This window comes from Microcebus murinus, chromosome 5, assembly GCF_040939455.1.
Source record: "Microcebus murinus isolate Inina chromosome 5, M.murinus_Inina_mat1.0, whole genome shotgun sequence".
NCBI lineage: Eukaryota > Metazoa > Chordata > Mammalia > Primates > Cheirogaleidae > Microcebus > Microcebus murinus.
In genome coordinates, this window is record NC_134108.1 from 105,857,268 (window position 1) to 105,884,456 (window position 27,189).

A 27,189-nucleotide genomic window follows, 5' to 3' on the forward strand; every position below is an offset into this window, starting at 1 on the left:
AAATGGTTCCCCAATTACAGATTTTCATGCTGGAGGTATAATTTTCCTTATGGCACATTACTGTTAATCTTTAAATGGGTAGGTTGGTTAATCTGCCTTCCACAAGAAGACATTGAGTGAGTCACCTCTTATCGCAGATGACAAAAACTTTATAAATAGGGCACAGGAAAAAGGAGTAATGATCACATTAATGAGCAAGCGCCATGTGGATTTTTGAGCGGGAGGTTTAGAGGTGGGAATGCAAGAAAAGTATCTTGGCGAAAGAGGACATGCCGTCCTCCTCAGGAAGAGGACAAAGCAGCGTGTGGTGCAGACAGACAAGGCTCAGCTTTCCCCTCGCCTTCCTCATCCGGCCCTCCTCAGCCAGGGCGTGATTTGCCGCACTGACTGACTGACAGGCCGGGGATCGCAACCAAGGAGGCCTTAATGTGCTTCCTTCCTTCATATTTGGTGGAAGGCTTTGCAAAATTACCATTTTGTCACTTATCCTAGTACTCAGCGTTCTCAATCCTCTTTGGAAGGATCTCTTTAGAAAATGCCGAACAGAGCAAGCAGAAGAGCTGCGTACGTTTGCCCCCAGCTGGGAAGTCTGGGATGAAAGGATTGGCAGTCTACTTTGAAATCCTGTTTCTTTGTATATATGTATTTTACAAGAAGGAAGAATGAATGAAAAAGAAAGTAGGTAAACACTTAGGAGAGAGTGTAAAATGGCATATCCATGACTTCCCTTAGGGAGTGTTGTGTACCTTATCACTTGGAGTCTTGGTGATCTAAAATAATAATAATAATAATCATTATTATTACTTGTCTAAGGCATTCTAATATTTACTTTTAAAAACTGATTTAAACTCGTGGCCAGGAAAACCATAGTGAAATGAGATTTCTTCCAGGACAGTTCTCTTTGGCAGTGTTATCACAGAGCCTTTCAAACATCCAGCATGCTAAGGGTGGTTTGCTGTCCAGTTTAATGTCATCTCTTCACCGAACGAATGGGCTGCCTCCCTCCCCCTCTTCCACTCTTGAAAGGTTAGCCTTTCTTCAGAATAGTACAGGTTTTCCTACAACATCTGTCAACTTGGCAACGAGCACACCCTAAGGAAATTATGAACATTTGAAGACCATCTAAATACTGTAGGGAACCTTTCTCTCCCTTTTTCTCTCCTCGCTCTCTCTTCTCCCTCCTGCTTTGCCCCAAGAAGAGTGGGGCAGCCACATGGCATTTTCACTGTCTATCTCACTGATAAATTATAAGCCTATTTGTGTCTGTGACTTGTTTAATGTGTTTTGATTTGCTTATTCCTTTGTGATAGCTCCTGAAACCTCAAAGCAGCGACTATCATAAGAAGGCAGGCTGTGGGCAGACCCCTTTGTTTAATGAAAAGAGACCCCCTAACCACTGTACTGTTACCACAAAGAGGCTTCTTTGGTCTAATGACTCAGATGATCTTGATCTGATTCAGTAGGTCAGAAATTGCTGTCCCCAGCAAATATCGACCAGAAGGAACTGCTTTCTTGGTTATTCTGAAACTGCCAGCTGCATATTACACTAGCAGGTGCTAATAGTTTTTTGCAGGTCAGTAGAATTGTTATTGGTTCTTCCTTCATTTGCCCCTTATCCTTTTACAGTTACAAGGTGGCTGATGAGGATACGTCCCCTATTTCACGTAACACCCAGATTTCTGCATGCTGGTCTCACCTCCTGTTCCACACGGGGAAAATCCTGCCTCTCCATATCTGGGGAAGTGCCAAGCCTGGCTCTTATGTTTCTCTGAAACTTTCAAATTTCTCAATATTCATAAGATGGTAGGGAGAAGAAGGGATTATTCTTTGTATAGATAGAGAAACTGAGTCACAGGATGGTTAAATGGCTTCCTTGAGATTGCCTGGGAAACCACTTACAGAACTGAGGTTAGCTCTTTTGGTACCTGCCTTCCAGTCCATCGCCTTGTCCAGTAGATCTTACAGCAGAAGCTGGGAAGGAAGAGCAGCCATTTCCCCCTCTCAGAATTAAAGTGTGTAGACATGATGAAAAGAGCTAGAATGCAGAAATGAGATACTTATTAACAGGCAAAACCAAAAATATTTATAATGAAATGTGACTTTAAAATATTTGTGACTTTAAAATACTTGTGGCTCGCGCCTGTAATTCTAGCACTCTGGGAGGCTGACGTGGGCGGATTGCTCGAGGTCAGGAGTTCAAAACCAGCCTGAGCAAGAGCGAGACCCTGTCTCTACTATAAATAGAAAGAAATTAATTGGCCAACTAATATATATAGAAAAAATTGGCCAGGCATAGTGGCGCATGCCTGTAGTCCCAGCTACTCGGGAGGCTGAGGCAGGAGGATCACTTGAGCCCAGGAGTTTGAGGTTGCTGTGAGCTAGGCTGACGCCATGGCACTCACTCTAGTCTGGACAACAAAGCGAGACTCTGTCTCAAAAAAAATAATGTGTCCATTTTTCATTTCCCAAAGCTCTAAGTATAGACCATTAAAAGAATTAAAAACTGTAGTAAAAGGCTCTTCTTAAATTACCTTTTATTGTATTTTAGACAAGATTTTTTCATCATACCCTGTATGTCTACTGAAGAACATAACATGAGTCTGCTTCCTCAATCTAGACTAACTTTGGCCTCCAGAAAGTACTATGCATTGTATGTTTTGCCAAGGTTTCTTTCTTGTAACAGTTCAGCAGCCTGAGTAGGGTTGTTCCAGGTGACTTGGAAGATTCTGGCTGCCTTTGAAGCTAGGTAACCAGATTCCCTCAGGTCCCCTGAGTTCACATCTCAGGAAGCATTCCCTCAGTCACATCCAGGGACTTGCACAGTTTACTCACAGCCCTGGGCTGGTGCCTCAGCCTGGAACTGTGAGGGTGCCCAGGGAGGCACGCTGTTTGCTCAGGCACCCTGTGTGGTTGATGAAGGAGTCTCAATTCTGTGCTCAGTATTCAGAAGTTCAAACTCACTTTCTCCTAAATTACAGTCCTGCTCCCAGGAGATCCCCAGAGATTCTTTTCTTCTCACACTACTCAGTCCAGGATGTTTTGTAGGAGCTAACACATATGAGAATTTGGTGTTCTCTCTAGGCTTTTTCTCTCTACCTCCAACGGCTGTGGCAGGAAGTTTATGCCAAAGTGGAATTGTAGGAGCATATTTGCCACAGATATGACTGGAACATTTTCTTTACAACTGCAGTCCCCAGGCCATGGACTGGTACTGGTACTGTGGCCTGTTAGGAACAGGGCTGCACAGCAGGAGGTGAGCAGCGGGCAAGCAAGCAAAGCTTCATCTGTATTTACAGCCACTCCCCATCGCTCACATTCTGTCAGATAGCAGCGGCATTAGATTCTTAGGAGCTGGAACAGTACTGTAAACTGTGCATTCAAGGTGCATTCTAGGTTGTGGGTTCCTTATGAGAATTTAATGGCTGATGATGTGAGGTGGAGCTGAGACAGTGATGCTAGCACTGGGGAGGGGCTGCAAACACAGATTATAATTAGCAGAGAGGTTTGTATAATTCTTGCATTATATATTACAATATAATAATATTAGAAATAAAGTGCACAATAAATGTAATGCACCTGAATCATCATGAAACCATCCTCCCTGCCTGGGTCCTTGGAAAAATTGTCTTTCATGAAACCAGTCCCTTGTGCCAAAAAGGTTGGGGACCGCTGCCTTATAACGTGGAGCTCCATTTAATGTTTGAACACCTCACTATTGGTATTACTTTTAGGAAAAACTCAAATTTTATAGTTATTAATGCATGTTAAAGAAATATTATTTCAAGGTCTTAAGACTCAAGTCAGAATCAATTTGACTTGAAATTGTTAAGGTTTGAACCAGATGCAGTCTCCAGCTTAAAAAAAAGAAAAGAAAGCTACTACTTTGTTAAAGGGATAGTTTTTTTTAAAAGCACCAAAATCTTCCTATAAAAAAGTATTAAATAAACCACCACTTCTTTTGGGGGGCTTTAAACTACGTTTTGTACATTCTTTGTTCTCTGACAATATGAACGAGAAACATCCCCTGAGCTATGATGACATCTCTGTTCTTGCGTCACAAAATTGTTGTGACCTGACAAGACCTTCAAACTAGTAGTGTAGAAAAAATTAACTGTTGATTTCTTTGTCTTTTAGGACATAATGAAAAATAAATCCTTGTGAATACAGCTTATAGAAAAAAGATGGCCTTTACATTATACCTTTTTTTTTTTTTTTTTTGAGACAGAGTCTCACTCTGTTGTCCGAGCTAGAGTGCCATGGCGTCAGCCTAGCTCACAGCAACCTCAAACTCCTGGACTCAGGCAATCCTCCTGCCTCAGCCTCCCAAGTAGCTGGGACTGCAGGCGTGCACCGCCATGCCCAGCTAATTTTTTCTATTTTTGGTAGAGACAGGGTTTCGCTCTTGCTCAGGCTGGTCTTGAACTCCTGAGCTCAAACGATCCGCCCGCCTTAGCCTCCCAGAGTGCTAGGATTACAGGCATGAGTCATCGTGCCCGGCCACATTATAACTTTTTGAGAAAGAGTTTCTAAAACTTGCAAAACCAATTTCAATGACTGTTTTTATGTTGGGTATTATTTTCCATGTGTCTGCATAAATAACTTGCCAGTGTATTTAGGGGGTAGGTGTAGAGTCTCTTTCTCTGACAGGTTATGTCCAGAGAAAATTTTAAAAGTCACCCCAATTAGATATTGCCTATTAGTTCAAACATAGAGCTAGATGTTAGAATATCTTTTTTTTTTCACACCTGTAAATGCTTTTGTCCTCAATTTTAAGGTCTTGCTTGTACAGTGAATCCCTCTTTGATATACTGTAGTGGTTACTGCTGCTAAACATCTGATGCTTGATTCTTTAAGGCCTGTTTGAATGAACTTTCTCAGTTAAAACCTCCAGCATTTAAACTACAGGAGTGTCAAACTACACATATGAGGGAACTTCAAAAATTTCATGGAAAAGTGGGATAAAAGATAAAAATTAAAAATATAAATTTTATTTCTCAACATAAGCTCCATCAAGTTCAAGACACTTTTATAAGTGATAATATCAGCCAGTTAGACCATTCCTAAAGAACTGAGGGTCCTGGTAATTAACCATGTCAATGCAGTCTTTTTTACATTATTAACTAAAGAAAAATGGGTGTCCTTTACAGGTATATCAGGAAACAAAAAAAACTCAGAAGGAGCCAAATCAGGACTGTAAGGTTGTGCTTAATGATTTCTCATCAAAACTCTTGCAAATTATCTTTGTTTGATTAGAGAAATGAGCAGGAACATTGTCATGGTAGGGAATGACTCTCTGTTGGAGTTTTCCTGGGGAGTTTTCTACAAAAGCTTTGGCTAACTTTCTCAAAATACTTTCATAATATGCAGATGTTATCATTCTTTGGCCCTTCAGAAAGTGAACAAACGAAATACCTTGAACATTCCCAAGCTTTGCCATGACCTTTGCTCTTGACTAGTCCATTTTTCTTTGAATTGAAACTTCTACCTCTTGGTAGCCATTGCTTTGATTGTGCTTTGTTTTCAGGATTACACTAATAAAGCCATGTTCCATCTCCTGTTACAATTCTTCAAGGAAATTCTTCAGGTTCTTGGTCCCACTTGTTTAAAATTTCCATTGAAAGCTCTGCTCTGGCCTGTAGCTGATCTGGGTGCAATAGTTTGGGCACCCATTAAATGGAAAGTTTGCTCAACTTTAATTTTTCAGTCAGAATTGTGTAAACTGAACTAATTGAGATGTCTGTGGTATTGGCTATAGTTTCTGCTGTTAATCATTGGTTCTCTTTAATTAGGGAATAAACAAGATTAATTTTTCCCTGAAAGTTGATGTGGATAGTCTGCTGCTTCAGGCTGCTTCTTCAACATTGTCTTGTCCCTTCTTAAAAGCAGTTATCCATTTATAAACCACCAATTTCTTTGGGGCATTGGCCCCATAAACTTTCCATAAAGCATCAGTGATTTCACCATTCTTCTACCCAAGCTTCGCCATAAATTTGATGTTTGTTCTTGCTTCAATTTTAGCAGAAATCATGTTGCTGGGATGGGGGCTCTTTTCAAACAGCTGTCTTATCCTTCTTAGTGCCTCAAATTAGATCCTGTTTACACATACTACAAGTTAGTATGAGTTTATTTTGGTACAAAAAATTGTGAAATCCATGCTTCTTTGAAAGAATCCATAGTTCTTTCATAAGATACAATTTTCCAGGATCTTTTTGAAGACCTCTCGTAAGAAAGTAAACTACAATTATTTTTGGAATGTGCTTTCTTTCAAATGCCCTAGCATAAGGAGAGAGAGAGAATTCACTGACCCTGGTGAACTTGTACCTTTGAAATATACCGTCACTTTGCCATCTTACTTCTGTCCCTAGGGATAGCCATCTCTGATTTCTCATCTCTGAAAAGAGGACCACTTCCTCTGAAGTTTTTAGAGCTATAACTTCATAAAGTTTGCATGTGTTTGAAGGGGAGAGGATAGAAGGGACCACAATGAAGTTTAGAATAGTGTTACCTCCTCCTGCACTGGCTGAAATGGAGCCCAGCGAGATTGTCAAAGGCCTTAAAGATACGGTGTGATTTTGCAACCTTGGTGATGTAAAAATTGAGGCTAGAAACAGGAATGATCAGAATACTTAGATTAATAGTAATTAAAACAAACAAAAAGCAAAGAAAGAAGGAAAAGGGGCTCCAGCATTCAAAATGCACAGCCTGGTTTCTTCCCGTGGGCTTCCCCTGCAGGTATGGAGAGGTGGTCACGACCGAATCCCTTGGAAGTGGTGTTAGGTAGCGGCTTTCTCACAAAGGCAGCCGAGGGAGACTTTGGGAAAGGAATAGCTTGAAAATTATATGCCATATATTAATCAATGATTTTTCTTTGGTGATGTGATGATGTCATAGATGATGGATCAGTGATTTTTCCTAACCTGATAGATACAACTAAGAATTAATGTAACTACATACCTATGGTGTAGAATACATTTTTTGCAGATTTTTGGGAGTTTCCAAGAAAGAGAGCCTTGTTCTCTAATTAGCTATTGTTCCTTTACAGCTGTTAAGACATAGCAGCTGCGGATATTTTTTTCCTTTTGAATAACTTGACAGAAGGCTGGATTGCAGTTAGGTTGGAAGCTTGCCTGATCTGGGGCAAGTTCCTATATAGGCCTGGGGATAGAGGCTTCTAGGGTTTTTCCCCCTTAGGAAAAATAATTTAGGTCTGTGAGGGAATATCTAAGTATGACTTTAAGCCAATAATCTTAGTTATCTTTTTGAACAGGAAATCTTTCGTATCTCTGTGAAAATGTTGGCAATAGAAAACAATCTACTCTGAGACTATTAAGTACTTATTTGCTGCATGAACCGCTGTGCTGTTAGAAAACAATTTTGTGATGAAAACAGCCAGGGAAACATTGAATAAAGCCCAACACAAGCACAGTTTTTGAAGATGACAGTCCTCTGTAAGTGCTAAGTGTTATTTCATTTTAAAAAATCAGCTTCAAGTGGGTTTTTCCCCACCCCCGTCAAAGGTGATATCTGGAGAGAGTTAAATAACATGTCAGTCTTATCTTTAAATATAGCTGGTACAGGTGGCCCTCAGGTCATGTCCTACTGAAGTAATACTGCCTTTTTAAAAATTTATTACTCCTGAATTAAATTTACTGGCAAGCTGTTGGCTACCCCTGGTGCTGCGTAAGAACGGAGAGCAGTGAAATTGTTTTCAGATCACTTTTTCTGTAGTTCCCCGCAGTCTGAGTCATTCCAATATTCATACGCTTGCAAAATGTATACACTTTGTTAACATGCAACTTTTGCATTCAGAGGCAGCAAATTAAATTTGTCTGAGCAGAATTGCTATGTGCGCAGAGGGGGAAAAGTAATTTCTGCCCAGGCAGTTCCCCTTTGCCTTTTGCTCCTAGCACATGCTTTTTAAATAGGTGTGTAGCTGAAGGATGGCAAAGGAAAAGCAGACAGAGACAGCCGCAAGACGCTGGGTTTTGGCAGTAGGTTTTGTAAACAAAGTGACACAAATTGGGGCAGAAATTCCAGTGGGACAAGGGAGGAAACTGGAAGACCAGAAATATAGCACAAAGCTGAGCTGCATCCAGATGGTGTTTTTAATAAATTTATCAGATGCATATGAAAGACGATAATGAACATTCAAAATGGGGCGTGGCCCAGTCCCTTTGGGAAGAAAAACAGTATGGAACCTTCTGTGCATTGAAGTCAGTTAGAATCACTCTCGAATTCTTCTCAGTAAAAAAGACTACAGAACTTATGTAAACCATTGAGTAATTATTAGGCAGCCCGATTACGTGGGCTGAGCTTTGTATTTCTAGGAGGAAGAATTAATAACGGAATTATTTCCTGCTGAAATGGAGGAAGTGGCCTATATATGTTAGGAAACCCAATGGTGACATTTAGGATAAACTTTTTCTGTCAGAATTCCTATAGTGTGACTAATGCAGACATTTCTCCCCCTCAGGCCCAAAGACCTTTTTATAGTCTTTAAAAGCTGCATTGTTATCTATGTTCTTCCTCTCCCTTTGCCCCACTAAATGTTTTCTCTGTCAGAAAATATTTTAGTCTACCAAGAGTGACCAGACTCTCTGTATGTGGGACAAACATTTAGGGGAGAAGTTGAGAGAGCAGAGGGTGTGTGTAATGCTTATATAGCAACTCTTCTGCCTCGGGCATTTTTGTTTCCTTTTTAATGTTTAGATCAAGACCCAGAGATTGATCATATTTTACTTTTCTAAGAAAACTTTCACTGAGAAAGCAGTTTTTTCTGCTTTATTCAGTAACTTTTGGATTTTCTTAGCTTTTATTAAGGAACTATGTTAAGCTAGGTTGAGTGCCACAACCTTACATAAGCATCATTTTCCTGCTCTGATTTATTCACTCAACAAGTATTTATTGAGCACCAACTATCTGCTAGATACTGTTTCTTGACAATGCGAATACAGCAGTAAAAAAAAAGAAACAAAAATTCCTGCCCTTACGAGACTCATGTTCTAAACCTCTGATTGTCAGGTTAGATCAGATTGAAATACTCCTTTGAATATTAAGAATTGGAACAGTGCTAGAATGATTGTCTCATCTTAGTGATTTACAGAAGGTAAATCCACTGGGTTTGTGCCCAGGCCCCTCTCTTCTTTCTAGTTGTTGGTATCATTCAGTTATTATAGTCTTAATTTGACTCATTATCAAAAAGTAGAAATGAGAATTAAGAAAAGTGGCAGTCCTGTGATTTTGCATGACACCTTATGAAGTAGATAGCAGAGTTGATTACCAAGTTAGTAGCCTTCCAGCCAAAGCTGTGTCTTGAAAGGAAATTTGAGACTTGGGGCAAATTTCACTGATGTGGTCAGTCTCTGTGGGGTGTGTCTGTGTTGGGCTCCCTTTGTAGATACAGGCTTTAACTAATACACATTAATAATTATGTTGAGATCAAAGTAGCAACCATGGTATGATATTCTCCAGCACACAGATACAGGATTCTATAAAAAGGCAAAATTCTCTAATGTAGCATATGTGTTAGAGCACCTCAAGATTTAAGAGGGTCATAGGGAGATATTACTAGAACGGTTTTGCGTAGAAAATATGTTAGATACTGAAAGAATATTCTTTAATAAACCCATTTGCATTATTAATAAATGTATTTTTAGAAAAGGAATGCTGAGTGATTATCCTAGCCTTGTTTCCCAAAGAGCTTGAAACCATACCAATAATGATTTTGTGATAGTCTCTGTTGTAGGCACACTAATTGAATCAGATTATCTGAGGATAAAATTCTGAAGCAGTAAGATATAGTGTAGGTGAAAATCAACAAACTAAGGGAGAGGTAACAAAGACAACTAGTGAGACCAAGTTGTCTATTGGGGATATCAGCATGCAAGGTAATTATTAAAGGTTTTATCCTTTCAGAGGCTTACCATCTTTCTGGTTTTCATAAAAAACAGTGTTAAAAATGTGTGAAACTTTTAAGAAAAACCAATATTCCATAAAAGCAAAAATAGATAAATGGGATTACATCAAACTAAAAAGCTCTACACAGCAACGGAAATAATCAGCAGAGTTGGAGGGAATATTTGCTACTATGAATCTAACAAGGGGTTAATATCCTGAATATATAAAGAACTCAATTCACCTAATAGAAGATTCCCAAATAATCCAATTAAAAATGGACAAAAGACCTAACCAGATATTTCTCAGAAGACTTACAAATTGTTAAGAAATATATTTAAAAATGTTCATCATCATTAATCATCAGGGAAATGCAAATCAAAGCCACAGTGAAATACCACCTCACCCCAGTTAGAATGTCTGTTATCAGAAAGACAGAAAATAAATGCTGGTAAGGATGTGGAGAAAGGAGAACACTTAGGCACTGTTAGTAGGAATATAAATTAGTACAGCCATTATGGAAAACAGTTTGGAGATTTTTCAAAAATAGAACTAACGTTCTATCCAGCAATCCCACTACTGGGTATGTATCCAAAGGAAAAGAAATCAGTTTATCAAAGGGATACCTGCACCCCCATGTTTACTGTGGCACTCTTCACAATAGCCAAGAGATGGAATCAACCTATCAGCAGATAAATAGGCAAAGAAAATGTGGTACATATTCATAATAGAATACTATTCTGCCATAAAAAACAAAATCCTGTCATTTGTAGCAACATGGATGAAACTGGAGGTCATTATGTTAAGTGAAATAAACTAGGTACAAAGACAAATATCACATGGTGTCACTCATAAGTGGGAGCTAAAAAAGTTGATCTCATGGAAGTAGAGTAAAATTATAGTTATCAGAGGCTGAGATGGGTGGGTGAGGGGCAATAAAGAGAGGTTGGTTAATGGATACAAACATACAGTTAGATAGAAGGAAATAAGTTCTAATGTTCAGAAAAGAGTGACTATAGTTAACAATAATGTATTGTACATTTCAAAATAGCTAGAAGAGAGGACTTGAAATATTTCCAATATATAGAAATGATAAATACTTGAGGTGATAGATACCTTAAACACCCTGATTTGATCATTGTACATTCTGTGCATATAATAAAATATACATGCCGCATAAATAAGTACAAAGATTATGTGTCAATAAAAAGTGTTTAAATTGCAAAATAACTGTTAAGATCCTTTTATTGTTCAGAAGAAGGGAATATGTAATTTAAAATTTTAGGCTTTATTAAAGCTAGTATTCTTGTCTAAAATTTAAGAATAGTAAAAGAATAGAAATGTAAAATATAACTTCCAAACCAAATCAACAGAGATAGCTGGTAGGGAAAAGAAAAGAAGCTATTCATCCATTTAGAAAACTGGAGCAAAATGTACAGAAAGGTGAGGAAAGCAGCAAAGAAAAAACATAAATGGAAAGAAAACTGAATCTAACTAAATATATCAGTAATAACAATTAACGTAAGTCATGTAAATCTGCTACTTGAAAGACAAGGACATTGAATTTTTATAAAACCTATTATGTTATTTACAGAGACCAGAAAAATAAAGAGGTGATGCTAAGGAAATAGTAGCCAAAGTAAAGGTGCTATAGTTATTTGACCTCAGACAACATAGACGTTAGGGTAAAGACATTATTAGGAATAAAGAACAACAGTATATAATGATGAAAGTTTCAGCCCACCAGAAAGAGATAATAATTTAAAATGATATACTTGAAATGATGTGGTCTCAAAGTATGTAAATCAAAAGTTGACAGAATTTTTAGGATAAATTGATAAATCTATAGTCATAGCAGGAGATTTAAGAAACATCTCCCAGTAATTAGTAAGCATATAAGTGACTTAAATAATACAATAGGTTTGAGCTAATTAACATACATAGAATCATATGTCCCCCAAATTAGATAATACACATTCTTTTGAGGCATTTATCAAAAGTTAATAAGAATTAACCATATACTAGACCACAAAACAAATCTCAAATTCTAGTCATATCAGACAGACCACACTTTTTTGTTCACATTACAGTGTAATTAAAAAATCAGTAACAGGGCTGAATGTAATTAAAAATCAGTAACACATAGCTCATACCTATAATCTCAGCACTTTGAGAAGCTGAGGTGGGAGGATTGTGTGAGGCCCCAGGAGTTCAAGACCAGCCTAGGCAACATACCGAGACACCCCCTCCCCATCTCTACAAAAAAACAAGAAAAACTAGCCAGGTCTGGTGGTGCACGCCTGTAGTCCCAGCTACTCAGGAGGTTGGGGCAGGAGAATTGCTTGAGCCCAGGAGTTTGAGGCTACAATGAACTATATTGGTGCCACTGTACTTTAGTCTGGGTGACAGAGTGAGACCCTGTCTCTAAAAAAAAAATATATATATATACACACACACACACACACACACACACACACATACATACATACATATATATATCAACTTTTAAAATAGCATATATCCTACAAACCTAAATTGCAGAACATTCTACACAATACCTGACCAGCACTTTTCAAAACACTAAATATCAAACCTTGATTTTAAAGGCAAAACAGGAGTTAGAAGTAAAATACAGCATTAGCTTTAAATACATTTGTAAGAAAAGAGATTCATGAATTAAGCATTTGCTTCAAGTAGGGAAAAAATAGAGTAAATTCAAAGGAGCAGAAAGAAGAAAATAATAAGAGAAGAATTTAGTAAAATAGGAAATAAACAATTGACAAAACCAAACATTGGTTCTTTGAAAGTGCTAGTAATATAAATAAATCTGTGTAGAACAGATCAAAAAAGAAAGAAAAGGTACAAATGAACAATATTTGGAATGAGAAAGAGGATATACTATGAAAATTTTTATGCCGGTATATATGAAAATGTGAACAAAATGGAAAATTTTCCTGAAAGAGCCAAGAATGTATAAGATAATTTTGAAGAAAAAGAATAAGGAAAAGGAGGGGGAGGAGAGGCACTAAGAGATTACTATGAAATTATCTTAAATAGTAAGTAAGACAGCCTGGTAAAGGCACATGTTGGGCAAATCTGTCAGTGAAACAGAATACAGATTTTAAAAGGAAATGCAAATATATATGAAAACTTTATATGTAACAATTAGTGGGGAAAAGGATGGACTGTTCATTAAATGATAATGGGAAAGTTGGTCATTCCTATAAAGATGAAAATAATCCTATCTCACAGCATACCAAAAATAAATTCTGAATAGATTAAAGAACCAAACATGAAAAGAAAAATATGAGAACTTTTAAGAGAAAATAGAGGAAAGTATTTTAATGGGTTTGGTATAGGAAAGAATTTATAAACAAGAAAGGAAAAACACAAATCATAAAGGAAAAGATTAAATATTTAACTCAATATATTGACCTACAAAGCTTTGGCATCCTTCAAATCAATTAGAAAATAGAAAAATAGGCAAAAGATAAAAACATGCAGTTGACAGAAGAGAAATTGAGAACGATTTCAGAGGGAAAAAAGGGAAAAATGTTCAACTTCATTTAACAAAGAAATGAGAAACTAGAGCCACATTGAGATCTCACTTCACACGCATCTGTCTGACGTCACCACCAAGAGTTGGTGAGGATGTGAAGCAATGAGTTGGGAGTATGAAGTTTTACAGCCACTTTAGTGAATAATTTGGCAATATCTAGGGAACTGGACAGGAACTCATAGCAATGAGTGCTAAAAACACATATATTCTTGGGATACTTCACTTAGTAGCATGGGTTCCAGCTCTAACCAGTAAAACACATGATGTGCTATATCGCCGTTGTTTCTTAGAGCTGAATAGTACTCTACAGTATACATATACCACATTTTATTAATCCACTCATGAAGTATACCAAGAATGGAAAAACAAGCACCACATATACTTACCAGCAAACTGGTATTAACTGAGCAGCACCTAAGTGGACACATAGGAACTACAGTAATTGGGTATTGGGCAGGTGGGAGGGGAGAGGGGGGCAGGTATATACATACATAATGAGTGAGATGTCCACTGTCTGGGGGATGGTCATGCTGGAAGCTCAAACTTGTGGGGGCAGGGGGGCAAGGGCATTATTTGAAGCCTTAAAATTTGTACCCCCATAATATGCTACAATTTAAAATAACATATATTTATATGTAGATCTATAGATATCTCAATCGTGGATATTCCTTTAAGAAACTTACTCAGGAACACAAGCAGATACCTTGGTTTGTAATGGCAAAGAAATCAATGGTAACAATCTAAATGCCCCTCTGCAAGAGACTAGATATATAAATTTTGGGATATTCACTCATTGAAATACTTTATATACTTTAAACAAATTACCAGATTTATCTGTCTGGTGAATCTTCCTTCATCCTGGTTTCATATTTGGAGTCCATGTTAATATTGCTCACCAAATACCCCGTTTCTTCTCCTGGGCACCTCTCCGGGGTGCACAGCAGAGTTGTGCTTTCTCATCCCCTTTGAAGTTAGGTAAGGCCATGTGACTTGCGTTGGTCTATGAAATGTGAGCAGAGGGATCTGTGTGTTACTTTGGGGAAAGGGTTTTAAGAACCAGTGCCCAGCTTACTCTCTTCCCACTGTTGCTGTGATTGAGGAAGCACATGTCAATATGAAGCCTCTGTCACTGGGATCCCTAAGTGATATGATGAGCAGAGCCACCTGGCTCTGGCTGATCATCATTGAATACATGGGGTGAGGGAAAGACAAATGTGTGCTATGTTAAGCCACTGAGAGAATAGGGGCCTGTCTGTTACTGCAGCATAACCTACCTACAGTATTATTGTACATCTCAGCTCAATTTTTTTTTCTTTAAGAGATGGAGTCTCTCTGTTGCCCAAGCTGGATTGCAGTGGCATGATCATAGCTCACTGCAGCCCCAAACTCCTGGGCTCAAGCAATCTTCTCACTTCAGCCTCCGGAGTAGCTGGGACTTCAGGCACATGCCATCATACCCAGCTAATTTTTTTAAAAAAATTTTTAGAGGTGGAGTCCCGCTATGTTGTCCAGGCTAATACCAAACTCCTGGGTTCAAGCAAACATCCCACTTCAGCATCCTGAGAAGCTGGGATTACAGGTACAAGCCACCAGACTCGTATTAGCTCAGTGCATTGTACATCTTCTGCTACTTCCTTAAGTTCTGTCTTCCAAATCAAAGAATACAGACAGCCCCTTTTCCATGAGATGGAGGTACCATGTCTTACTTACCCTTTTCACCTCTGTTTCTTTCTAAAGTCATGGTGAGCTTCTCTGAGCCCCTTCTGTGCCAGTAAACTGTCCTTACAGGCAGTTTCACCTGTGATTTTTTCTTGTTGCTTTGAAGTTAAGCTTCATAATCAAGGGATTCACCACCAGAAAATCCATCCCCTCTCTCTCTCCCTCCTTCCTCCCTTTCTTTCCTTATCTTGGGTGGCTTTCCTCATCTACAGAGAGCAAAGCAATTGGTGAAGGCATATGTGGAGGGCTTAAGTACAGGCATGCCCAACTTTGGAAAATTAATGCGTTGCTTAGAAGATATATACAGAATTTTTTACTCTACATCATTATAAATTTAAAATTGTTTTGGCATGGTGGTAGTATATCTCACCCTTTTTCTTTTGATAAGAGTATATTATTATACTGAAAAGTACAAGTTTACATATCTAATGAGAAATTGTTTTCTTTTGCAATTCACTTTTCAATTATCCTAAGTAAACTACAAATCTTGAATGTAAGTAGCTAGGGTTAATTGTAGATTTGAGTTAAATAACTTAAATGTCTGAAGAAAATTGTAGATTTTGGGCTTTAAATGCACAGAAAAGGTCCTAGGGGCCCTAAAAGGCCCTTACTTCTTATCATTTTCTTCTCGGTGTTTAGATAATCTGTGTCATAGTTGACAGGCATCATTTTGTGGAAGCTCTTGACTTTTGTAAGTGAGCAGGTTGGTGTGGACTCAAAGTATAGAGACTCATAATAAAAACAGAGCTAGTGTTTCAAGATGAAACAGTTCATGAATGAAGGAAAGAACATCTGTGTTGCAATGTACAGAATAATAAAAGAATCACAGCTGAGGACAACTGTATATTCTGAAAAGGGATTGTTACTATGTTCTGAATCACTTTCCTATTTTATGAATTCTAAAATTCTGAATTTATCATATTTATTTAAACAAATCCTCAGAAGAATAAATGTAATAAATATCTGCAGCTTAGAGACTAATAAAACAAATGCCTATGTACCCATCACCTAGCTTCAGAAACAGAATAAGACCAATATTTCTTGGAAATGAAATCAGTTAATGTTTAGACCTTTTGGTGGTGGTGGGGGGGTCCTCCTAAGATTTTATCTCCCCTCTTCCCAAACTATCTTCAATTTTATGTAATAATTCCCTGGATTTCTTTTTTAGTTTTACATTTATGTAGATAGCCCTAAACAAAGTATTTTTTAGTTTAGACTTTTTAAAGACTTCGTATAAATGAACTCATACTCTTGTTTTTCTATGCCTTACTTTTTTTACTCAACATTATGTTGTTGAAATTCACCCATTTAGATATAGCTATAACTCATTAATCTCAATTTTAGTTTCTCATTATAGAAATATTCTACAATATATTTATCCAATCTATATTTTATGGGCTATCATGTTTCTTTGTTATAAACTATATTCAGGTTAATTGCTACATGTGGTTTGGTTTGTTTCAACCTTAGGTTCAACTTTATTTTTAAAGCTATTTAGCATGGAAAATATATTTATATCTTAAGATAATCAAGAGGCTCTAATTTCCGTTTTATCATTGATTTGAGATAGCAATTAATTAATTTCATTCTGAGTATACTATTGAGGTATATTTGGCTTCTCTTATCCTGATACCAAATCTTGTGTTTGGATTCACAGTTCCTATGGAGAATGTTGCAACAATTTCTGATTGTGCCAGTGTGATTGAAGGAGTCAGTCGGAGCCGAAATGCCTTGCTGAATGGGGACACTAAGAATTATGACTGGGATTCTGGCTACACATGTCACCAGCTAGGAAGTGGTGCAATTGTGGTTCAACTGGCACAGCCGTACATGATTGGGTCAATACGGTAAGAATATTCTTTCTCATTCATTAGCTTTAAAATGGAAGGTACACATACAAGTTCTTATTTTTTTGTAAAATGATCCTAATAACTCCAGTGAGCAAACTGTTCTTTGCTCTAAATAGCGAAAAGGGAGTGGGAGTATAAAGAGAGGAGATGACAGTGAGATGTAGGGTGCTTGTTTGGGTTTTCTGGTGGGAAGGTACACCAAAATTAGACTTATGGAGGAACTGGATAAGAGGCCTCTCTCTGGGTATGGCAAACCTCCTTCTCAAGTCTCATTTTGTCTTGGTTAGAGACTTACAGGGTAATGCCAAGAGACGTTATATAGAATGAAAAATCATTTTTGACTTTAATAAATGACTCTATAAATGAAGCAAACATCTGAATATGAGGTCTGGTTCTAAAAGATCTTAGTGATCTTTGTATCTGGGTTTTTTGTTGTTCCTTTTTGTTTTATTTTAAGAAGGGAACTTTAACTTTGTTTGATTTATAGAATTATATCATTTTTAAACATGAAACTGGCGACATCCCCCAGACTGTGTACACATGCATGGCCTAATGAGGGATGTGTTCTGAGAAATGCATAGTTAGGCAATTCCATTGTTGTGTGAACATCATAGAGTGTCCTTACCCAATCCTGGCCAATGCAGCCTTCTACACACCGAGGCTATGTGGTACAGGCGATTGCTCCTAGACTGCAAAGCTGTACAGCATATGATTGTACTGAATACTATAAATAGTGTGACACAATGGTAAGTGTTTGTGTATCTAAACAGAAAAGATCCAGGAAAAATAAATATTAAAAAAAAGAAATGGTACACCTGTGTCAGGCACTTTACATAAATGGAGCTTGCAGGACTGGAAGTTGTTCTGGGTGGGTCAGTGAGTGAGTGGTGAGTGAATGTGAAGGCCTGGGACATTACTATATCCTACTCTAGACTTTAATTTTTTTTTTTTTTCTTTTTTGAGACAGCGTCTCGCTTTGTTGCCCAGGCCAGAGTGAGTGCCATGGCATCAGCCTAGCTCACAGCAACCTCAAACTCCTGGGCTCAAGCGATCCTCCTGCCTCAGCCTCCCGAGTAGCTGGGACTACAGGCATGTGCCACCATGCCCGGCTAAATTTCTCTCTCTATATATATATATATATGTTAGTTGGCCAATTAATTTCTTTCTATTTTTATAGTAGAGATGGTGTCTAGCTCTTGTTCAGGCTGGTTTTGAACTACTGACCTTGAGCAATCCGCCTGCCTTGGCCTCCCAGAGTGCTAGGATTACAGGCGTGAGCCACCGCGCCCAGCCTCCTACCGTAGACTTTAAAAACACTGTTCACTCAGGCTACCCTATAATTTTTTTAAATAAAGTAATTGTTCTATGACATGATGACATCACTAGGGAATAGGAATTTTTTAGCTCCATCATACTCTCTGGGGACCATCATCATAACTGAAACGCTGTTATTCAGCACATGATCGGACTTTTAATTCAGGAAAGCTATCTGGGTCTTGAGTAGGCTGCTTCCCCCCCCCCCTTCTTTTTTCAACATTCTAAGAAGGGATCTGAAAGGCTAATGTAAAAATGTAATGCAAATATAATATTAAGATATGTATATACACAGACACATATAAATATTTCTGTCTCAGCCTGCCAGGGCTAGAGGTGTTGGCAGGACATGACTACCTTGCCCACATCATGCTCCATCGTGTTTGCTTTGTTGTTTCCTATTCCCATTTTAAAGTCAGCATGTATAAAGAAAAAAATAGCACAAAAAATAATGTAGTAGGATTCTAATGAGCAAAGGTTTATCTGTGTTTAGGCTAATAACCACAGAGGTTAAAGCTGCTTGCCAGGTCACTGGGACACCCTGAGGAGTTGATGCTGGGTTTCTAGGAAAATTCAGACTGTGGATTTCTTCATTTAAATTGTCAACCTCATTTTATAAAGGGCCACATCACAGGCTAAGTACCGTAGGCAACAAATCACAGATAGAGAAGCCCTGAGTTCATAGTGGGGGCCAAACAACTCACTTTGTGCTTAGGAAAGGGGAAGAGACAAGCCACATCAGTCTAGACAAGCCACTAGTACAAATAAACTCCCATCAAACAGCAAACAACGCCCCTTCCTTTTCTCAGCTGTTTACACTAACTAAAACTCATAAACCACCTATTTAATAAGCTATTCTAGAATTTTTGCCATTGATGATTGGAAACTTATCTGTATATTTTCCTATTACAAGCTGTCTCTCTTCACTTTAAAAATCCAGAAAACAATTGTCCTTCTTTTGTCTTCTGGCACTCCTTACAGTCTTCACAATTTCTTGAAGATTACCAGTCGTGTCTCTAAGATTACATCTGCAATTTCTTCCAGCAGGCTTGGGGTGTAACTCATCTGAGTCAGGAGACTTGAAATCATTTAAATTGACTAGATACTCTCTTTCTCTTCACCTATTTGGGACTTCAATTTTCTCTTTATTATGTTTGTTCTGCCATTTCTAATTTGAAGACCAGTCTTCTTGTCAATGAAGATTGAAGCAAACAGGCAGCTTAGTAGCTCTGCCCATTTTCTTTTAATATTCTTTGTATTCCATTTGCTTGCCTGGTACCCTGGGCCTCCCTCTCCACCACCGCCACCATCTAACAGCGTTCCATGTGCATCTCAAACCAAGACCTCAAACCCAGACATCTAAAATGGAATTCCACTATCCTCCTCCTCCCTGCTCAAGTCATCTCATTCAGTTGCAGCTCTCTTATGCCTAAATCGAAAACTATCCAGTGTGTCTGAGCCAAAAACATGAGAATCTTTCTGAATTCCTTCCTCTCCATTACCTTGTGATACAGCCCCCTTAATGTCAAGATAGGAGGGGAAATTAAAGGGGATACAGTAGGAAATCTAGAATTTTAGGTCCAGCAGGGACCTCACTAGGTCAGTGCCAGGGTGACAACTCAGAGAGAGACAAACCGGCTCTTCATTGTGGCAAGGCCACTGTGGCCTGTAGATCTACCTAAAGAATCAGAGATGTTGAATCTGACCACAGCACAGAGTGTCATTAGGGCTTAAGGCAAGAGAGAACAGTGTCTATTTGGTTTTCTTAAATATGGAATGAAAATGGTCCCTCCAAACAATTTTTCTTTTCCTCACTCAGAGGGGGATGAGAGCATGAATACAACTAAAGACAGAATTATATATCTCAGCACAGTATGAAGCCTCCGACTTCCTTAAGCCTAGCTATTGTTTTTTCAGTAAGAAAATCCATGCAATTGAAGCCCCATATAACTGGCTGAGCGTTCAAAGAGACACGTCTCTGTGAAACCAACATTATGTTGTCAGGAACTGCATTTGCCTCTTCTGTGACATTATTAAGAGGGAAGGGAGAGAGATTTCGTAGCCACCAATGCCTGTGGACGATGCTGGATATCTTGGCAGGCTGTGGTTAGCAGTAGCTGATGTAGCCAGATAGACGTTTATTGATGGGAAACTAGATCAGTGGCACCTCTTCATGGGGCTAGGTAATTGACCAATGACAGGTTGATTAGTCAGTGACATTTGACCCACAGCTTCTATTGCTTGTGATGACTGAGTTGCTTTCCTAGTCACTGTATCTGAAGAAGCTGAGCAATTCTGAATCAACACCTAGGGGGAGGGCATTACAGAGCAGAGTGACTAACACTTCCCCATCTAGGCAAGAGGAGAGCTAGAAATCCTGGAGTCTCTCCCTCTGTCTGCAGTGGGGCCTCGTCTCGTGGTATACTGGCTGTAACAATTCTTGTGTCTTCACTCTTGGCAAAGGACTCAAAGATGAATATCTTGATCATTGCATTCTTTATTCCTAAGGGAGGACATAATTGTTTTGGGTATAAGTGTTTCTTTTGTTTGCCTGTTTTCATAGAGAGAAACCATTTCTTCCTTTCCTGAGAGTTCACCCTGTAGCTACGCAGACAAGCAGAGCCGTCTTTCTTGACAGACAGAAAATGCATGGGCCTAACAGTAGTCAGTGGGAGCCTTACCCTCCTAGTGAGTCGGGTTCCAGTACCCCATGGTATCTTGCAGAGGGTGAACTGAGACATGATCTCTGACCATCCCTGTGTCCCCCTATTTCATTCAGTCAACAAAATGTACTAAGCCTTTTACCGTGTGCCAGGCACTACTTACTGTGGGCGCCGGGGCCCAGCACTGAGTAAACAAACATTGGTGCTCTTGTGGAGCTGGCATGCTGGTGGGGACGGGGGAGATAAACAGTAAACAAACACTGCTGGTGATATGGCAGAGATTTGGACATGTTATGGGAAAATCAGGAGGGAGACCCAGGGGTGGAGACACAGTGCAGTTTTAGAGTGGGTGCTCAGGGGAGGCTGCACCAAGAAGGGTGATGTGTGAGCAGAGCCTAAAGGATGGGAAGAGCAAGCCCTCTAGGGATCCTGAGGGTGGGCATCACCGGCAGGGTGCCGAGGCCCTGCAGGGGGCGCACGCCTGGCAGGCCGCAGGAGCAGCTAGGAGGCCCTGCGGATGGAGAAAGGAGGCAGGGGAGAGCAACAAGCAAGGTGAAGGAGGGAACTTTGAGAGGGTAACAGCCCTGAGATGCTTTGTTACCACCTTTCTACTCAACACCAACTACCAAACCCATTCCACTCCCGCACCCGATCCCAGCGTGTCATCAGCATTAGAGGAGAGCAGGGGCAGGGCTGGGAGGCCCTCAGACCTTTAGAAGCCGCTGCCTCTGTTCCTGACCTGCCTTGAACCAACCAGCTTCTGGAGAAGAGACTCTAGTTCCTACCATTAAATAGGAACCTCTCTCCCGCTCTTCTGTATTTCTTTCTCTTTCCCTTGGCAGCCTAACTGGGAAATAAAGGAGTTTGTCCTTGTTGTTGCTAGGTTTATAGGCATAACAAAAGGTATTGATTTTATTTTAGAGAAAAAAGAGAAATTACTTGGAATGTGCCTTAAAAGTGGATAATTGAGTAGTAATTATATCATCTTCATGCCATTTAAAAAACATTAAAATTTAAATAACAGGAAATCTTTAGAGGCCTGACCACATAAAAAGACCAGAGTCATAATAACTAACCAAATCTATCTAAATGTCTTAGTTTATAGTTACTCTGTCAGCTTAGTTTAAGACTTATTATTGCCTGGGTACAGTTGCTCATGCCTGTAAATCCTAGTACTTTAGGAGGCCGAGTGAGGAGGATTGCTTGAGGACAGGAGTTTGAGACCAGCCTGAGCAACATAGTGATACTCTGTATCTACAAAAAAATTAAAAAATTAGCTGGTCCTGGTTGTGCATACCTATTGTCCCCACTTCTAACCTGGATGACAGAGCAAGACCTTGTCTCCAAAAAAAAAAAAAAACAACAACAAATAAAACACTTATTATCATTCTACTTAATTATTATATCCTTTTTAGTGTTTTCAGGCTGATATGAGAAATCAAATATACTATGCACGAAGTATAACTATTACCCAGTCTTTTTCTTTTTCAGCTAATAAATGCAGCACTTTGTTGAGACTCTAATTATGATAGTCAATTAAGTCAACACTTTTTAAATTGGCTTGAAAGTTATGGTTTTGTAATTGGTATGTGCAATAGTATAACTAAAATACCCATAATGCTTTAAGTAACAAACCTAATTATAAGTAAGTAGGCTGTCCAAAGATGAGATAGTCAGATAGATGCAGCTAAATAAACCTGTCATTTCTCTGGGTGTTGTATTAAGGAGTTAATGACACAAAAATATTTTTAGTTCCTCACTTGGAAAATGTTATATAAATGCAATATGTTAGGACAAAATAGGTCTTGCCCAAAGTATGTTCTTGATGGGTATTCAAAATTTCTTTAATCTGTAGGGATGAAGCTCTTTTTATTTTGCAGTAAGAAAAAATAGTTCTAACACTTATAAAAGTTAATATCTGAATGTCTGAATCATAGATCAGTTTATGTCTTACAGTTAGTTATTAAACATAAGTTAAAAGAAGTAGTAGCATGTTGATCCAAAAAAAAAAAAATTACATATGCCACAGTGGTCCTTATTCATCTGTCATATTCTTCTTTGTGAACTGTTAAACCCATCCCAGCTTCAACTGCCCTTTCACTATGGTATGGCTACAACCAACCCTAGACTACCTATTCAGTTTGTAAATTAACAAGACCTCTTTTTTTTCCCTATCCAAATAAAAAATAATTCTTTATTAAATTTTCTTAAGAGTGTATAAAGTAACATGGGCTTATGACAATGTTTGAAACCATGCTATAATGGTTTTAAGAAAACAATAACAATTTTTTCCAATCTTCTCTCTGCCTGTCTCACCTCAATAACCAATATTACCATCACCATAGTTATGGAAATATATAAGCAGATATAGATATATAAAGGTAGTAGTAGTGTTTTTACAAAACTATGATTATTCTAATAAAAATATTCTACAACTTCCTCTACTTAATAGTGCCTCATGGTTATATCTTAAGTCAAAAGATGTGTGTGTGTGTGTGTGTGTGTGTATGATTCCTTTAATAACTGTATAATGCTCTACAATATGTATTTATCATAATTTATTCAACCATTCCCCTATTGATGGACAGTAGAATTATTTCCTTTTCTTAATCACTACAAATAATGTGAAAATAAGTATCTTTCAACATATATCCTTCCACATTGGTGCTTTTGTTTCTACTGGATTAAGTTCCATGAGCTGATTAGGGTCACAGTATATGAGAATTTTAAATTCTAATAGCCATTGCCAGAGTTAAAAAAAAAAAAGAAAGAAAATAAAATCTCCTTTTGACTGCTATTTTTTCTTCTTCCTACTGCTGACCACCCTCCTCATCCACTTCCCTCCCAAAGGATAGGCACAGAAAAGAAAAAGGAGAGGAATCATAAAATATTCAATTTTTTTCCTATTTCATAGTTCCAAATGAAGGCTTAGTTGATAAGGGTGGGGAGAGAAATTGAAGCTAATGACTCAAATAATGTTTTGTAATTATTTGAGTATTTTCTATGTCTCTGCAACCCTCAGTCTCCAGTAGGACCACAGATAATCTCAAATTGAACATAGTGATTTTTTAACATTGTGATGGGCTTGAATCTTTGCAGCGGTTTCCAAGTGCCTAGTATGGTTGTCTGTGCTGCGAGTACTCAATAAACACTCATTGACTGAACTGACAACATAGTATGTTAGTGCAACTAAAGGGAGTTCTATTTATCAACTAAATTGGACATCATATCTGCTCAGTGTATCTGATCTAAGTGTATGTGAGGAAACTGCTAAAGATCTGGCATCTTGAGCAAATGACCGAGATCAAGCTCTGGAGTTAGACACTGACGTTAGTGCAGGTAGGGATGCTTGCCTCGCCTGTTCCACGCTGTTTCCGTCTCATTCTGTCTGAGGGCTGGACGGGCAAGCAGTACATCTGTTTACATTAAGACATCCTTCTTTGCAATCTAGAGAGCTAGAAATTTCCTTTTTATAGTCTGAAGAATACAACAAACATCTAAATATATGGCTCTTCTAGCTTGGATTAAGATTGCCTATAATTCTAGTTGAAATTGGAAAGATAGTATATACAAAATTTGCTTCATTTCAGTCATGCTGAGTGTCATGTCACAACCCTGAACCAAGGCATTCTTCCTTGTCTCACTGATCCATGATTTATTACTAACTGTTGTTTCTCTCTGAGCCTCTCTGTATCACACTAAAGTCTTCCCTTATTACCCTCAAACTCAGAGCTCTAGTTCCCAGAAAAATCATAGAATAAAGAATTGTATCTGTGGTTCCCAATAGATGCTAGAGTCTGAACTGTGTGAACGCTTAGGGGGCCAGAGATCCTGGAACCTCAAAACAGTTTGGGGACATAGTAAATATGCCTCAACCAGTTTCATCCTAGAGGTATTTCAAGACTAGTGAGTATTGCTATGGCAACTAAATTGTGTGTTATCCTGTCCCGAACTCCCATTGGAAAAAAAAAAAAAAATTGTGTGTTAAAAGTACAGAAGGGGCGCTAGAATTCAGATGTTCTTTGGAAAAGCAAGAAAGGTTAAATGCCCAGAGAGAGAGAGAGAGAGAGAGAGAGAGATTGATTTACCTCACATGCCAACCATTTATCTCTCTTGAGTAATTGGAGAACTTGACAACTAGTCATCATAAAATATAGGTGAGTACATGAAAAAAGAATCCTTTTAGTTTTCAAAGATTAACCTATCAAGAAGGCATTTTTTACAGAGGATCTGAGCCCCATCTGACCCATAAACCTATGTTTAATAATTATCCAGAATTGTTGTTTAAGATCCTTCTAAAACAAATACTTCACAAATAGTGATTTAAGCAGCCATTTTAAAAACCAGAATTGTTCACCTTGGAACATCAAATGAATGGAAAGCATCCACATCCTCCTCCTTTGGTTTTACTTTGGCAGATGTTTTATATATTGCTGCCCCAGGGTAGGCCATACAGAGTCACAGAAATGTGGCTGTTCTCATGAGAGCTAAGAGGATAGGACGTTCAGCAAATTGAAATTTCAACAAACTTAATACATCAAATTGCTTTAATATATCTTCTGAGTATTAAGTGAATAAAGCTATTCTGAAAACTGATGAAGGGTCACAGTCATTTAACGTTAATCCTTGAATTATTCCAAAGCAGTTATCTACCTTTGAAGATATTCATATTCCCCAGGTACCCTTAAATTGGAGACTTTTTCCCCAGGAGCCCAATTTTGTCACCTTGTTAAGATGCTGTTGGTGCATCTTAGTAGCACCTGATGTCAGTGTATTTCTCTTTCTCTTTCTCTCTCTCTCTCTCTTCTCTCTCTCTCTCCTCTTTCTCTTCTCTCTCTCTCTCCCCTCTCTCTCCTTTTTTTATTTTCCAAAGCTTAGCTCTTTGTATACTGGTAACCACAGAGGCACTTAAGCAACCCACTCTCATATATCTAGTTAAGAACGAGCAGAAGCACTGAGATCAAGAAAAACTATTTCACCTCCCATTTCTGAATCTTTCTCCTAGGAAAAAATGATTATGATGTTGGGCTGGTTGGTGCCCCACAAGGACTCCTTTCAGCGACTTTTCTGGACACTCAGGGGCTTAGCTCTAGCTGAGTGAGGAATTTAGTTTTTAATTTTTTCTGCTGTGTTGCCTCGTTCAGCAGTGTATCACATTCACTGCAAAGAGTATTACTTACATAGATAAATGCAGAGTATGCTTTTACTTCTCCCTGGATTTTCTTTTCTTGCAGCCCTTAAGACCTAATGGTGAGGATCCTCTTTCTTCCTTTCACCTTCTGATGCCTGAAACCATGTCCCTCAATCATTATGACATTACCAGCTTTGCCACATTATTCTCTTACTGTAACCGAACACCAGCCACGACTGTTGAGACTTTCTATACAGTTTGATGTTTACAAGTGGCTAACGGTTCTTTTAGCTGCCATGGTTTACAGTAGTTCTGGAGCTTTAGCTGCTTCCACTGTCTTCATTTATCAAATAAAGAAACCAAAGTGTAGTTTGAGTGTTTCCTCCTCTTCTCCATCATGAATATGGAGACGCAGCTGGTGCTAAAACTCCACCTGGAAGGTTCTAATCTGTTGCATGATCCTACAGAGCCTCTATGGCCTTAAACAGAAAATGAGAGAAGGCATCATATCTTCTGGTTCAACCCATCCTTGTTTCCTAAGGCTGTAAATTGTAGAAACTTCCAGTAAATGTTACAACTAAGACTTGACAACATTTGTTTTTGTTATTGTTTTTTATTACTCCTCTTACTATCATTCCCAAAACATTTGTTTCTGTTACTAACACTCATGTACTCCAAAGGAGCTTACATTCAGGTTGCATTTGGCTGCAAATAACAGAAAACCTCATTGAGAAAGACTTTTTAAATGTCTTTTAGTTTTATTTTAGTTTTGTTTGTTTTAGTCTTATGTAACAAAAAGTCCACAGGGAGGTTGCTGCCAGTATTGGTTCTGCAATTCCGTGATCTCTGCAATTTTCTTGGTCTTTTTGCACGTGTGTTTTTGCCCTAGAAAAACAAGACTGCTGCTACAGCTTTAACTACGGTGTCTGTGTTTAGGCAGGAAGGAGGACAAAAGGATAAAAGGATAAAGAGCTCTACCAGCCAAGTCTGTCCCTTTTTATTAGGAAAAGCCAAAGCTTTATTTGAAGCCTACCCAGCCAACTTGCACTTAGAATTATT

At 38.5% G+C, this 27,189-nt stretch overlaps 1 protein-coding gene across 1 annotated transcript in view; it reads left to right on the top strand.

Annotated features, from left to right (window-relative positions):
• BTBD9 (BTB domain containing 9) overlaps positions 1–27,189 on the top strand; it is a 390,983-nt gene that overhangs the window by 272,893 nt on the left and 90,901 nt on the right. The window contains exon 8 of the mRNA XM_012746790.3: positions 16,830–17,019. Coding sequence (XP_012602244.1) covers positions 16,830–17,019 — 190 coding nt within the window. The remainder of the gene's footprint in view (positions 1–16,829; positions 17,020–27,189) is intronic.